Below are 12370 nucleotides of genomic sequence, written 5' to 3' on the forward strand. Positions count from 1 at the left end.
ACATTAAAGGGATTGGGATGGTTAGAGGTGGGAATGTAACTCTGGTAGAGTACTTGCTTTGGGCTTAATCCCCAGTACTGAACGTATTTCCTTTTCCATACTTGTTAATTTTTAGGGTACCGAGGATGGAACCCAGAGGCATTCTACCTCCAAGCTACACCCCCTAGCCCTATTTTTTTTTTTTAATTTTGAAACAGGTCTCACTAAGTAGCTGAGGCTGTCTGAACCAGTCCTGTCCCAGCCTCCCAAATGCTGGGATTACAAGTGTGCACCACTACACCCAGCTCTCCAAACCTATTAAAGATTACAATACAGGCGTGGTGGCATACTCTTGTAATCCCAGCATTTGGGAGGCTGAGAGAGGAGGATCACACTGGCCAGCCTCAGCTTAGACCTTTTCCATAAATAAAGTATAGCCTGGAGGTAGAAAAGCCCCTGGGTTCCACCCCCAGCCCACAAGCTATAGAGGTCATTTGTTATTTTCTTCACTAGACATCCATCCCCATTATATATAGCTCAAAAGAGGTATATTAAAGTTCAAATTTAAAGCAACCCATACACCACTTGATAAACTACGCTGCAATTAAATAGTATAACTTTTCTAGTAAGAAGCTTCTTTTTAAAAGTCTTAGCTGGTCATTTGAGCACACATCTATAATCTTAGTTTTTATTCTTTATTTTGAAACAGGGTCTCACTGAGTTGCAGAGGGCCAAAATATAGTATCTGAGGCTGTCCGCCAACTGTGATCCTCAGGTCTCAGCCTCCCAAATGCTGGGATTACAAGTTTATAATCTTAGTTTTTAGACTAAACACATAAGAATCACAGGAGAGGTCAAGCCTTAGCAACTTTGGTGTACCCCTGGGTTCAAACCCAGTATCAAAGTGTCTTTTTTTTTTGGCTAACTGAAGTTTTAGACTTTCCTAAATTTTGTTTACAATGGCAGAATATACCTTTACTCAAATGTGTTAGAATTTAAAACAGGAGTGGAGCTGAGCTTGGTGGCGCACACTTGTAATCCCAGTTCTTGGGAGGATCACAGGTTCACAGACAGCCTCAGCTACTTGAGGCCCTCTGCAACTCAGTGAAGCCCTGTTTCAAAATAAAAGAGTAAAAAATATGGCTCGGGGGGTTATAGCTCAGAGGTAGAATGCCCCTGGGTTCAATCCCCAGTAGTGCAAAGCAACAACCAAACTACTAAGGAGCCTGCTATTTCTAAAACTAACCAACTACTTTGAATAATCCCAATACTTTAGAGGGCTGAGACAGGAGAGCTGCTGGAAACTTAGTAAAAAAACAATATCCTAATATGTAGGATGCTATGAAAATAGAACCCAGAAATTCTGTAAATGAGACATCTGATACCAGTCTAATCCTATAGGAAACCTTTTCGCATAAAGCTTGTTTATAAGGTCCACACATTTTCGTTTTTTTTTTTGCTTCCAGTTTGACCACATCATAAGTTTGTTTTAACTTGCAAGCTTGCAGAAGTTAGGATGTAGCTTCCTTGCTTAGAGAAAAGAACTGAACCAGGTTTTATAAAGCAAGTTACTTTAATTTCTAAGGCTCTGCTGTAATTTTCTAGCGAGTGCCAATGGTCACCTGCCACACTCGAACCAGGTTGTCCGTGTAACCAGCAAATAGAGTCTGTTAAGGGAGAAACAACAATGTTAGGTCCAGCCATGAACTCCACAGTCCCAAGCAAAGATGCTCTTGGTTTTCAGAATGTCTTCCTAACTACCAAATTGCAAATGTGGATGATTATTCTTAGAGGAATAAAATAGCTAGTGGTAAGCACTCAAGACTTAGTGAAGACTAGTAACCACTGCCCTTCAAATCACAATGCTCTGTGATACGTACACACACCCTTCTATATTCTTCGGCATGGCTTTACTTGTTCATCCTAATCAACCTGGCTAATATTTTGCCATTTACTTTATGTCAAAATACTAGCCTTTGCCTGATGGACCAGATGTTATTAACAGCTGAGTCATCTGAAGAAAAACACATACTTACCTGGCCATCAGCAGACCAGGCCAGGGAGGTGCACTGAGGTGGCTCAGCCTTGCTGCTGGTGCTGATAACTTCTTGCTTCAGCTCATCTACGATGATCTTGCCCTCTAAGTCCTGGGAAGAGGTCAAAACCAGAGTAAGGACATTCTAACACTATTACAACACTGACATACAAGGTGCAGAACACCACAGCTGGTTTCCATTAATTTTTGTGGTACTGGGGATAGAACCCAGGGGCCTTCTACCTTCAGGCTATACCCCTGAGCTATTTTCATACTTTATTTGGAATCAGGGTCTAAGTTGCTGAAAGCCTAAGTAGAGACCCTCCTGTCTCAGCCTCCCAAGCACAGGGATTACAAGCATGCGCCACCATGTCCGGCTGTTTCCACTAATTTTTAACCTATGATGAATTCCTTTCTTAAAAGCTGCTTAGATTTCAGATTTCCAAGAGGGTTTTGTCCACCCTTAGGAAACTTGTGGGAATGCCTAGAGGCAGTTTTAGCTTCCACTGTGGAGAAGGAATCTGTGTGGCTTGCCAGGGATTCTCCTAAGCCCCTTAGAAAGCACAGGATAGCCCCCTCACCACCCCCAGTAGTGAAGAACCTAGACCAAAATAGCAATTTGCTGAGGTTGAGGACTAAGCGGCTACATGGCCATCCCTCCCTTTTAGTAGGTAAGCACTGCTATGTTGCAAATTTCCTTCTTGAGCTTCATTCAACCCACAGTCTGATGTTTAGAAATATAAATTTCAGCAGTGAGCCAAAAGGCATATCCAGGAATCATTACTGGGAAAGGGGGAGATACAGGGTGCAGCTAGTAGTCTGTAATGCAGTTCATACTCACCCAGATCTTGATGCTGGGGCCTGTGGCAGCACAGAGCCAGTAACGGTTGGGGCTGAAGCACAGGGCGTTGATGATGTCCCCTCCATCCAGTGTGTAAAGGTGCTTGCCCTCATTGAGATCCCACAGCATAGCCTGACCATCCTGGGCAGATAGCAAGGTACGTCAGGACATCTTACTGATGTCAATCACTCATCTCAAGACTGTGCCCAAACCAATTCTCCTGTACCCCAGACTTCTGGGGGAAGTAATATCTCAAATACCATTACCCCTCTAAGCTCATACATTTTTGGCAGGTTTTTAAGAGCCCAGGGGGATCCTAAAGAGCAACACCCCCAGTTCTTTTTTACTTTGAAATGATCTTCAAGTTGTTGAGGCTGACTCAAATCTGCAATCCTGTCAGCTTCCCAAATGCTGAGATTACATTGTAACTATGCCCAGCTAAGCTTTTCCTTTAATACACTGACCCTATTAAGAGCCCCGGATATCACTGTTCAGTTCTGAAAACACAAGATTTTAATTTCACCTACTGCTTCAAGGAAACTACAATTTTTTTTTTTAATTTTTGGTACGGGGGGGCTAAAGTCAGGAACATTCTACCTCTGAGCTACACGAGCAGCCCTATTTTGAATTTTTTTTGGGTGTACTGGGGATGGAAATCCTTCTATCTCTGGGTTATACGCCCAGACCTATTTATATTTTTATTTGGAAACAGGGTCTCTTAAGCCAGAGAGGCTGGCTTCAAACCTGTGTGATCCTGTCTCGTGAGCCACCACACCACACCCGTTCCGTATTTTTGAAACAGGCTTCACTAAGTAGTTGCGGCTGGCCTTGAACCTCTTATTCTCCTGTGTCAGTTTTCCAAGTACTGGGATTATAAGTGCTTTGCTGCCACACCTGGCCCCATGGGCATTTTTATCTCCGAGCTGCATCCCCAGCCCTGTTTCTGAGACAGGGTCTCTTCTTTTGGTCATTTGAACAGTATGCCTTATGCATGTTTTCATAAAACAATTTTCAGAAACATTTTTTTTTTTGTGGTGGTGAGGATGGAACCCAGGGGCATTCTACCCCAGAGTTATACCCCCAGCCCAACTTTTTAAATTCTATTTTGAAACAGGGTCTCACTGAGTCACAAAGGGCCTCACCAAGTAGCTGAGGCTGTTCCAAGAACCTCGAGGTTCTCTTTCTGAATGCTGAGATTACAATTGCTTGCCATGCCTAGCCTGGCCAATCTTCCAACCTATTCCCCATCTAGCAGGAAATACCCAGCCCCCAAATACCTTGCCTCCAGAAGCACAGAGAGATCCATCTGGAGAAACAGTCACGGTGTTCAGATAGCCAGTGTGGCCAATGTGGTTGGTCTTCAGTTTGCAGTTAGCCAAATTCCATACCTACAAAGGAAGGGAGAGTGTTCTTTGGTAAACAATCTAGGTTTGAATGGCCACGGTCAGGACAATTCTAGTCCAGTGAAAAAAGAATGGCACCTTACTCAAAAAGATAGCCACTTATCTAACCACTAAAATAGTAACTACATCAAATATCAAGAACAGCCTATATTAACAAAATACCAACAAAAAAGCTGAGACAATATGCAAACTACTCAGGGTGGAAGCCTATGACCATCTCGACAGGTATGGGAGCACACCAAGGGCTGCATGCTGTCTTGAAGCTCACCTTGACCAGCTTGTCCCAGCCACAGGAGACAATGATAGGATTGCTGCTGTTGGGTGAGAAGCGGACACAGGACACCCACTCCGAGTGACTCTCATCCTAGAGGATAGAAGGCAGTAAGAGGAAATGATTCTTCCAGGAAACACCAAGCCCACCCCATCCCTTCAGTGTGGTGGATACTGGCAACTACAATCAAACCTCTAGCAACAAAGAATCCCTTTAGAATGCAGACAGGACTTAATGTCAATACAGAAGGCAAAGGCTAAAAAGGGGATGCAAGCGGACTATGGGCATGCATGCTGCCACCACCTTCATTTACCTGGACGGTGTATTTGCACACACCCAAAGTGTTCCATAACTTTATGGTTTTGTCTCGGGATCCAGACACAATCTGCCGGTTGTCAGAGGAAAAGGCCACACTCAGCACATCCTTAGTATGGCCTACAAATCGTCTCGTGGTGGTGCCCCTGGGAGAGAGAACTTGGTCACTCTCCAGATAGACTTTGCAAACTTTCTCTTTCACAGTAAGGGGTCCATTTCCTGACCCCAGCAGCTAGGTAGGTTACCCACAATTCTAGATCCCAATAAGCCCCTGCCTGAATATACAGTAGAGAATCCATTCAGAATTGCAGGACATGTCCTCATTCCCTTTGGGGAATTAGGGTAACAATGTCATCTGTCATCACCAGGACCCTCCATAATACCTGGCCACGCAGGATAGCTTTCAAGATAAAACATGCTCAAACTACTGCCACCTTCAAACTCTTGCACCCAGCAAAAATGTCCCACTAGAGTCCAGCCATGGTGGCGCACAGCTGTAATTTCCAAATAAAAATAGGGCCAGGGTTGTAGCTCAGAGGTCGAATGCCCCCGGGGCTCCAATCCTCAGCACCAAAGGAAGGAGGCCTTTCTTTAACTGAATTAGCAATCTGAAACTATTCAACTACTGTCTATTGGTTTCACCTGTCTTATGACCCCAAGACCCCCCCCTTGGGAAACCATCTCCCAATGACATCTACCTCATCTCTGCCCACCCCCCCAAATCCCATTGCAGCTACTTGCGTTGTGAGATCCCAGAGACGCAGGGTTCCATCCCAGGAGCCTGAGAGGGCAAACTGGCCATCTGAAGAGATGACCACATCACTAACAAAGTGAGAGTGACCCCGTAGAGCACGCTGTGGGATGCCATAGTTGGTCTCATCCCTGGTCAGCTTCCACATAATGATGGTCTTATCTAAAAAGGGAAGTAAAACAAGAGAAAGAAAACAGATTAATCAGGGACATTAGCCCACGTGTTGATCTATTAGGTAATTCCAGATATCTCAGTATCATGGGTGGGTTAACAAGAAAATTAAGTACACTTAAGCTCCTGTTTCCAAACAGAAAAGGCCTGGGTGCATAGCTTGGAGACAGAATGCCTCTGGGTTCAATCCTCAGTACCATGGTGGGGAGGGTTATAAGAGCAGTCACTAGCTAGGGCAGAATGACCAGCGCCTATTTCAGATAATAAGGCAGCTACGTCCAAAGCTATAAAGTACAGAGACTGGATAACCTTTTCTGAAACCCAGACTAAGATACTGACTTTGCACTTTCTCTCATAGCTAATAGGGACACACCAGTAAGATGAGTAGCTGAGGCATCCTGTGATCACTTCTGTAACTCACAGTAACGAACTAATCAGCCCCAGCGTTGTGGCACAAGCCCGTGAGGCTGAGACAGGAAACGCACAAGTTCGAGGACAGCCTCAGTTCGTACCCAGTTTCAAATTAAAAAAACGCAGTAATCAACGCCGTTAGGATAGGCTTCTTTTCACTAAAACGTCCCCCTCAACAAGTCTGACAGTAAGTGCTAGCCAGGTTCCTAGACTAGTGGAGTTTTTAATTGAATGGGGGCAAATGAAAGGCACAATTGGTCCCCAAATGCTATACGGCATAAGGGGAGGGAAAAGACCGAGGACTGATATGGCAAGCTGGGAGATTTTGTCACAAGGCCCCTCTGGAGCCCACCCAAAACCCAAGGGCCAGGCGGCAGCTCAGAAACAGCCTCTGGGTTTCAGCACTGTCTCTCAGATGGCATGTTGGAGTCATCACCGCTCCGCCGGCCCGGAGGTCCCTGGGTACACCTGACCACACCTGCGGGGACCCTCTGGCAGCCATGGACTAGGTCCCGTTTTCTTATTTGCTGAGTGGCACACGCCCAACTCACACCCTAGCAAAGGAGTCAGCCAGGCCTGCAATCCGCACGCCACTGGTCTAACCACGAGTCGCGCGAAAACCACTCGTCACCCTCCCGCCCCGCACCTCGGCGCGTACCTCGAGAGGCGGACAGGATCATGTCCGGGAACTGCGGGGTGGTAGCGATCTGAGTTACCCAGCCGTTGTGGCCCTTGAGGGTGCCACGAAGGGTCATCTGCTCAGTCATGGTGGCGGCTGGCGTTGGTGTCACCGCAGAGGCAAGGATGGAAGCGGATGGCTCGCAGAGCCGAGCACCACCGTCTTTACAGCCGCCACCTTCCCGAGAAAAAGAAAGAGCAGGCCCCCGCCGGAACCGGAAATATCCGCTCGGCCGAGCAAAATGGCAGCCCCCAGGATCCAATTCCGCTCAAGATGGCGGCGCCCTGTATCACGAAGGGCATGGTGAAATTTCACATTTTAGTCTCTTTCGCCGCAAAACATAATTTATCAGCGCTCTAAAATTATACTCTGAACGGAAAACTACAAAACTCCTCAGACGGCGATTAAAATGTGATGTATAAGAGCAACAGAAGAAGTGTACGGCACGTTCCCGTACGGCACGTCCCTAAGTCCAGAGTTAGCGCCGCCCCTTCCGCTGGGTCACGGTAGGGCCTGCGGGGGCCGCTTGAATTCCCTAGAACCACGGGGCGGAGGCAGCTTTTAAGAGAGTGGTATTAAATTGTTTTTCTTTTCTTTTTTTTTTTTTTTATTGTTTTTTATTTTTTATTTTGGCGCGCACTTGTAATCCTAGTATTTGAGAGGCGGAGATTGAGACTGGAGGATCGCATGGTGGAGGACAGCCTCAGCAAATAGTGAAACTCTCAAACTAGCGAGACCCTGTATCCAAATAAGAAATAAAAAAAAATCGGCCTTGGGTGTATCTCTGAGGTAGAATGCCTCTGGGTTCAATTTCCAGTACCACAAAAATAATTTTTTTTTTTTGGTACTAGGGATTAAATCCAGGGGAATTTTACCTTTGAATAGCACTAGCCACCTTCACCCCGTTTCAGTTTTAAAACAGGATTCTATATATTTGCTTGAAACGGGGTATCGATAAATTGCTGAGGCTGACCATGACTTGTGATCCTCATGTCTCAGCCTCCCAAATACTGGGATCACAGACGTGGGCCACCACACCAGGCTTAAAACATCTTTTTTTTTTGGTACTGGGGATTGAACCCAGAGGCATTAGACCTCCAAGCTTCACCTCCAGCCCGCTTTTATATCTTACTTGGAACCAGGGTCTCAGTAGGTTGCTGAGAGCCTTGCTAAGTGGCCAAGGCTGACTTTGAACTGTAATCCTCCTGTCTCAGCCTCCGAAGTATTGGAATTACAGGCATATACCACCATGCCTGGCTCCTTTTAGTTATTTTGGTACTGGAGATTGTAACTAGGAACATTCTACCTCGGAGCTATAGCCCCAACCCTTTTCAATTTTTATTTTGAAACAGGGTCTTACTGAGTTGCTGAGAGGCTCACTCAGTTGCCGAGTCTGCTCCTTTTGTGGCAGCCTCCCAGATCACCAGCATGTGCCACCACAAAAGCCTGGCCTTTCTTTATGCTTCTCCTGCTCTCTTAATTTTGTTTCAACACTCCCCAATTGCACCCAAGACTAATACTACCCATTTGGATCTTTCCAGCACCCTCCTGGGGTGGTATTGCCCACTTTGAGAAACCCTGGTTTATGGTGACAGCAAAACTGCAAATTAGCCGGGTGTGGTGGCGCATGCTTGTAATCCCAGCATTTGGGAGGCCGAGACAGGAGGATCATGGGTAGCCTCAGCTACTTGGTGAGGCCATTTGCAACTCAGTGAGACCCTGTTTCAAAATAAAGAATAAAAAATAGGGCTGGGGTGTAGCTCAGAGGTAAAATGCCCCTGGGTTTAATCCCTAGCACCACAACAAAACAAAACAAAACCCTGAAAATTACTAGTAAGTAGATTACAGGCAGATAATCAATGAAAGAATATTTTCTTTCCTTCCCTTCCTTTTCCCCTCCTTTATCTCTTTCCTTCCCTTGGTCCCTCCCTTCCTACCTTCCTTGTAGCATTAGGGAACCCAGGGGCATTCTACCTCCGAGCTATTCCCCAGCCCTTTTTATTTCAGAGTAGTCTCACTAAGTTGCTGATGTAGGCCTCAAAACTGCAATCTTCCTGTCTCTGCCTCCCAAGTATTGGGATTATAGGCATGTGCCGCCATGCCTGACTAGCAATGCCACATTTTAGCTTAGAGTTTTGGCAAAATTTGAAGAGAGTTGGTGTTCAAAATATACTGTAAGTGGGCATGATGGCTCATGCCTGTCATCACAGGACTAGAGTGACTGAGACAAGGATTACAGGTTCAAGGCCGGCCTGCCGTAATTTAGGGAGAGACTGTTTCAAAATAAAAACAAGTTCTGGATGTATAGCTCAAAAGTAAGGTACCTCTGTGGTCAATCTCCAGTACCACACATATGCATCAACCTAGGGAGACCCTGTTTAGAAAATAAAATGAGTCTGGTGTGTTGGCGCACACCTATAATCCCAGTATTTGGGAGGCTGAGACAGGAGAATCTCAGGTTGGAGGTCAGCCTCAGTAAGTAGTGAGACTCTCACCAACGTAGCAAAATCCTGTTTCAAAATAAAAATAAACCCTGGCTTGGTGGCGCATGCTTGTAATCCCAGTACTTGGGAGACTGAGACAGGAGGATCACAGGTTCATGGCCAGCCTCAGCAACTTGTGAGGCCCTCCATAATTTCAAAATAAAGAATAAAAAATAGAGCTGGAGGTGTAGCTCAGGGTAGAATGCTCCTGGGTTCTTTGCCCAGTACCACAAATAAATAGATAAATAAATAAAAATAAAAAATAATAAAAATAGGCTGAAGGTATAACTTGGAGGTAAAATGCCCTTGAGTTCAACCCCCAGTACCATAAACTAAAACTAAAACAACAACAACAACAACAACAAAAATTCCTTCAATGGCTCTCAATTATTTTCCCAGCTTTGCCTTTAAGAACCCTGGAGTTGCTCCATGGTGGGCCTGAGGCACCCGTTGCCATGGTGACAAGGGATGTGGCTAGTGGGGCCAGCTGAGCATCTTGACACTAGTGCTGCACACTGGGGCACCATGGGTGCCAGCTGTAGCTACAGGAAGAAATAATCTAAAACCTCCTCACAACTCAGAAGTCTACACCAGGGATGACAACTTAACCCTGACACGGAACTCCAGCAATGTTTCTGTCAGAAATGCGACCTTCTCAAGCTGGGCCTGGTGCTGCACCTTGTAATCCTAGTACTTAGGAGGCTGAGATGGGAGGAGGATCGCAAGTTCAAGGACAGTCTTAGCAAGTAGTGAGTGACACTTGTCAATCTATCAAAATAATAATATTAAAATAATATCAAAATAATAATATCAAAATACAGACCCTGTATCATCATCATCATCCTCATCATAAATAGGGCTGGGAGTATAGCTGGGAGGTAGAATGCCTCTGGTTTCAATCGCCAATTACAAAAGAAAAGAAATGTAATCTTTTCAGCAGATTATCAAACACCTGAGATGAGTAATTGGATAAAATTGCCTGGTGTCAACACACTGTAGGTGTGGAATGCAACTTAGCCTTTCTTTTTCTTCTCTTTTCTTCCTTACTCAACTCTTTACTTTTTTCTCTCTCTCTTTTTGTGGTACTAGGAATTGAATCCAGAGGCATTCTACCTCTGAGCTATACCCTCAGCCCTTTTTATTTTATTTTACTTTATTTATTTATTTTTTTCAGTACTTGGGATGAAACCCAGGGGCATTCTACCTCTGAGCTACACGCATGGCCTGATTTTTTATTCTTTATTTTGAAACAGGGTCTCACTGAGTTGCAAAGGGCCTCACTAAGTAGCTGAGGCTGGCCATGAACCGCGATCCTTCTGTACTGGGATTACAGGCATGTGCTGCCACATCTGGCTCAAATGCAGCTTTTTTATTTTTTTATTTTTTTTGGTGGTACTGGGGTTCCTAGAAACCCTTCTACCTCTGGGCTACACTCCCAGACCTATTTTTTATATTTTTATTTGGAAACAGGGTCTCTTAAACCAGCAAGGCTGGCTTCGAACCTGCGGGATCCTCCCGTCTCCGCCTCCCAAGTGCGGGGATTACAAGCATGCGCCACGGTGTCCCGTCCCCAAGGCTCCGTCCTGCAGAGCCCCAGGAAAGAACACACAAACACCGAGTCTGTTGATGATGCTTTCTCTTTAATGCTTCCCCTTTAATGCGCACAGCAGGCAAATATATATCAGTCTCATAACCCCTCCCTCATCACTCCACCAACCCCAAGCTTCCCACAACTAGGGCATGCACATTTCTAACCCTCTCATAGGCGGGCTGGTGGTAGCACGAGGCGCTGCATCACTGATCATCCATAGGGCGCCTGATAGGGCTCACTGCGCAGGCTCAGGGCACCGCCAGCCTCGTGAGCCTCGTGACTTGGCAACATGCCTAGGCGCCATCTTGAGCCACCGCCCCATCCTGGTCTAGCCGAGCGGGCCCCGACACCACGGGAAGCTTTTCTTCACTTATATTAATATTTATGAAGGCCGGGCATAGTGGCACATGCTTATAATAATCCCAGCATTTGGGAGGCTGAGATGGGAGGATCTTGGTTTGCAGCCAGTCTCAGCTCTTAGTGAGGCCCTTTGCAAGTCAATGAGACACTGTTTCAAAGTAAAGAATAAAAAAATCGGACTGGGGATGTAGCTCAGAGGTAGAATGCCCCTGGGTTCCATCCTCAGTACCAAAAAAATGTTTATGAAGAAATTAAATTAGGTATAAGGGCAGAAAAAGGAAAAGACACTTCTCCCCGGCATAAGCGCGACTCATTTATACCATTAAACAAAGCTCAGATTAGTCCTCCAAATGTACACTTAACAGCTAAAGATAAGGCAATAAAAATAATACACGTTTCCTCCTAGACCAAAAGATAGTACCATGTGGACTACTGATATTTCAATGTAGTTATTTGGAAAAACTGTTCAAGTGCAGAAGAAAGACTGAGTTTGATCCAGAAATAAAATTTATAAACTGTCACTGGAGACTACTTACTGTTTAAAAGTTAAAAGCAGGACTCCTTGTGCAGAGGAAGGTTGGTGTCTGTAGTCCAGTCCAGTGTAGTAGGTACATAATTACAATTGAAAATAGGCTGCCTCCGTTAAAAAATGTAGAAGTCTGTGCTGAAAGTTGGAACTATGTCCTGAAATGGGATTATACACTTGTTAACATGACCTTTCAAGCTCAGGGTCACCGTGGTATTTTGTGTGTGTCTCTGGCATTGGGGATTGAACCCAGGGACGTTCTACCTTTGAGCTGCACTCTAGCCCTATTTATTTACATTTATTTATTTATTCATTTGGGGTACTGTGGATGGAACCGAGGGGCATTCTACCTCTGAGCTACACCCTCTGCCCTATTTTTAAATCGATCAACCTTTTCTTTCTTTCTTCCTTTCTTTCTTTTGTTCTTTCTTTCTGGTGGTACTGGGGTTCCTGGAAACCCTTCTACCTCCGGGCTACACTCCCAGGCCTATTTTATACTTTTTAATTTGGAAATAAGGTCTTAAGCCAGCGCGGCTGGCTTTGAACCTGAGCGA

At 45.4% G+C, this 12370-nt stretch overlaps 1 protein-coding gene and 1 pseudogene across 2 annotated transcripts in view; one reads left to right on the forward strand and one right to left on the reverse strand.

Moving 5' to 3' along the window:
- Positions 1-1580: 1580 nt before the first annotated feature.
- Positions 1581-7025, reverse strand: RACK1 (receptor for activated C kinase 1; the record flags this gene model as incomplete). The annotated part of the gene is made up of 8 exons (XM_080698195.1): positions 6836-7025; positions 5586-5757; positions 4843-4990; positions 4527-4622; positions 4133-4243; positions 2856-2996; positions 2016-2126; positions 1581-1646 (listed from the first exon to the last, which is right to left on the reverse strand). The coding sequence occupies exons 1-8, from the start codon at positions 6942-6944 to the stop codon at positions 1581-1583; spliced, it is 954 nt and encodes a 317-aa protein (XP_080554321.1). The 5' UTR covers positions 6945-7025.
- The window catches only part of LOC308265050 (interferon alpha/beta receptor 1-like), a 6224-nt pseudogene continuing 845 nt past the window's right edge, over positions 6992-12370 (forward strand). The window contains exons 1-4 of the transcript in view: positions 6992-7159; positions 10255-10334; positions 11516-11587; positions 11790-11894. The product of the transcript in view is annotated as an interferon alpha/beta receptor 1-like (transcript). The remainder of the gene's footprint in view (positions 7160-10254; positions 10335-11515; positions 11588-11789; positions 11895-12370) is intronic.

The sequence above is a fragment of the Muscardinus avellanarius genome, assembly GCF_963383645.1.
Source record: "Muscardinus avellanarius genome assembly, chromosome: 7".
Classification (NCBI taxonomy): Eukaryota; Metazoa; Chordata; class Mammalia; order Rodentia; family Gliridae; genus Muscardinus; species Muscardinus avellanarius.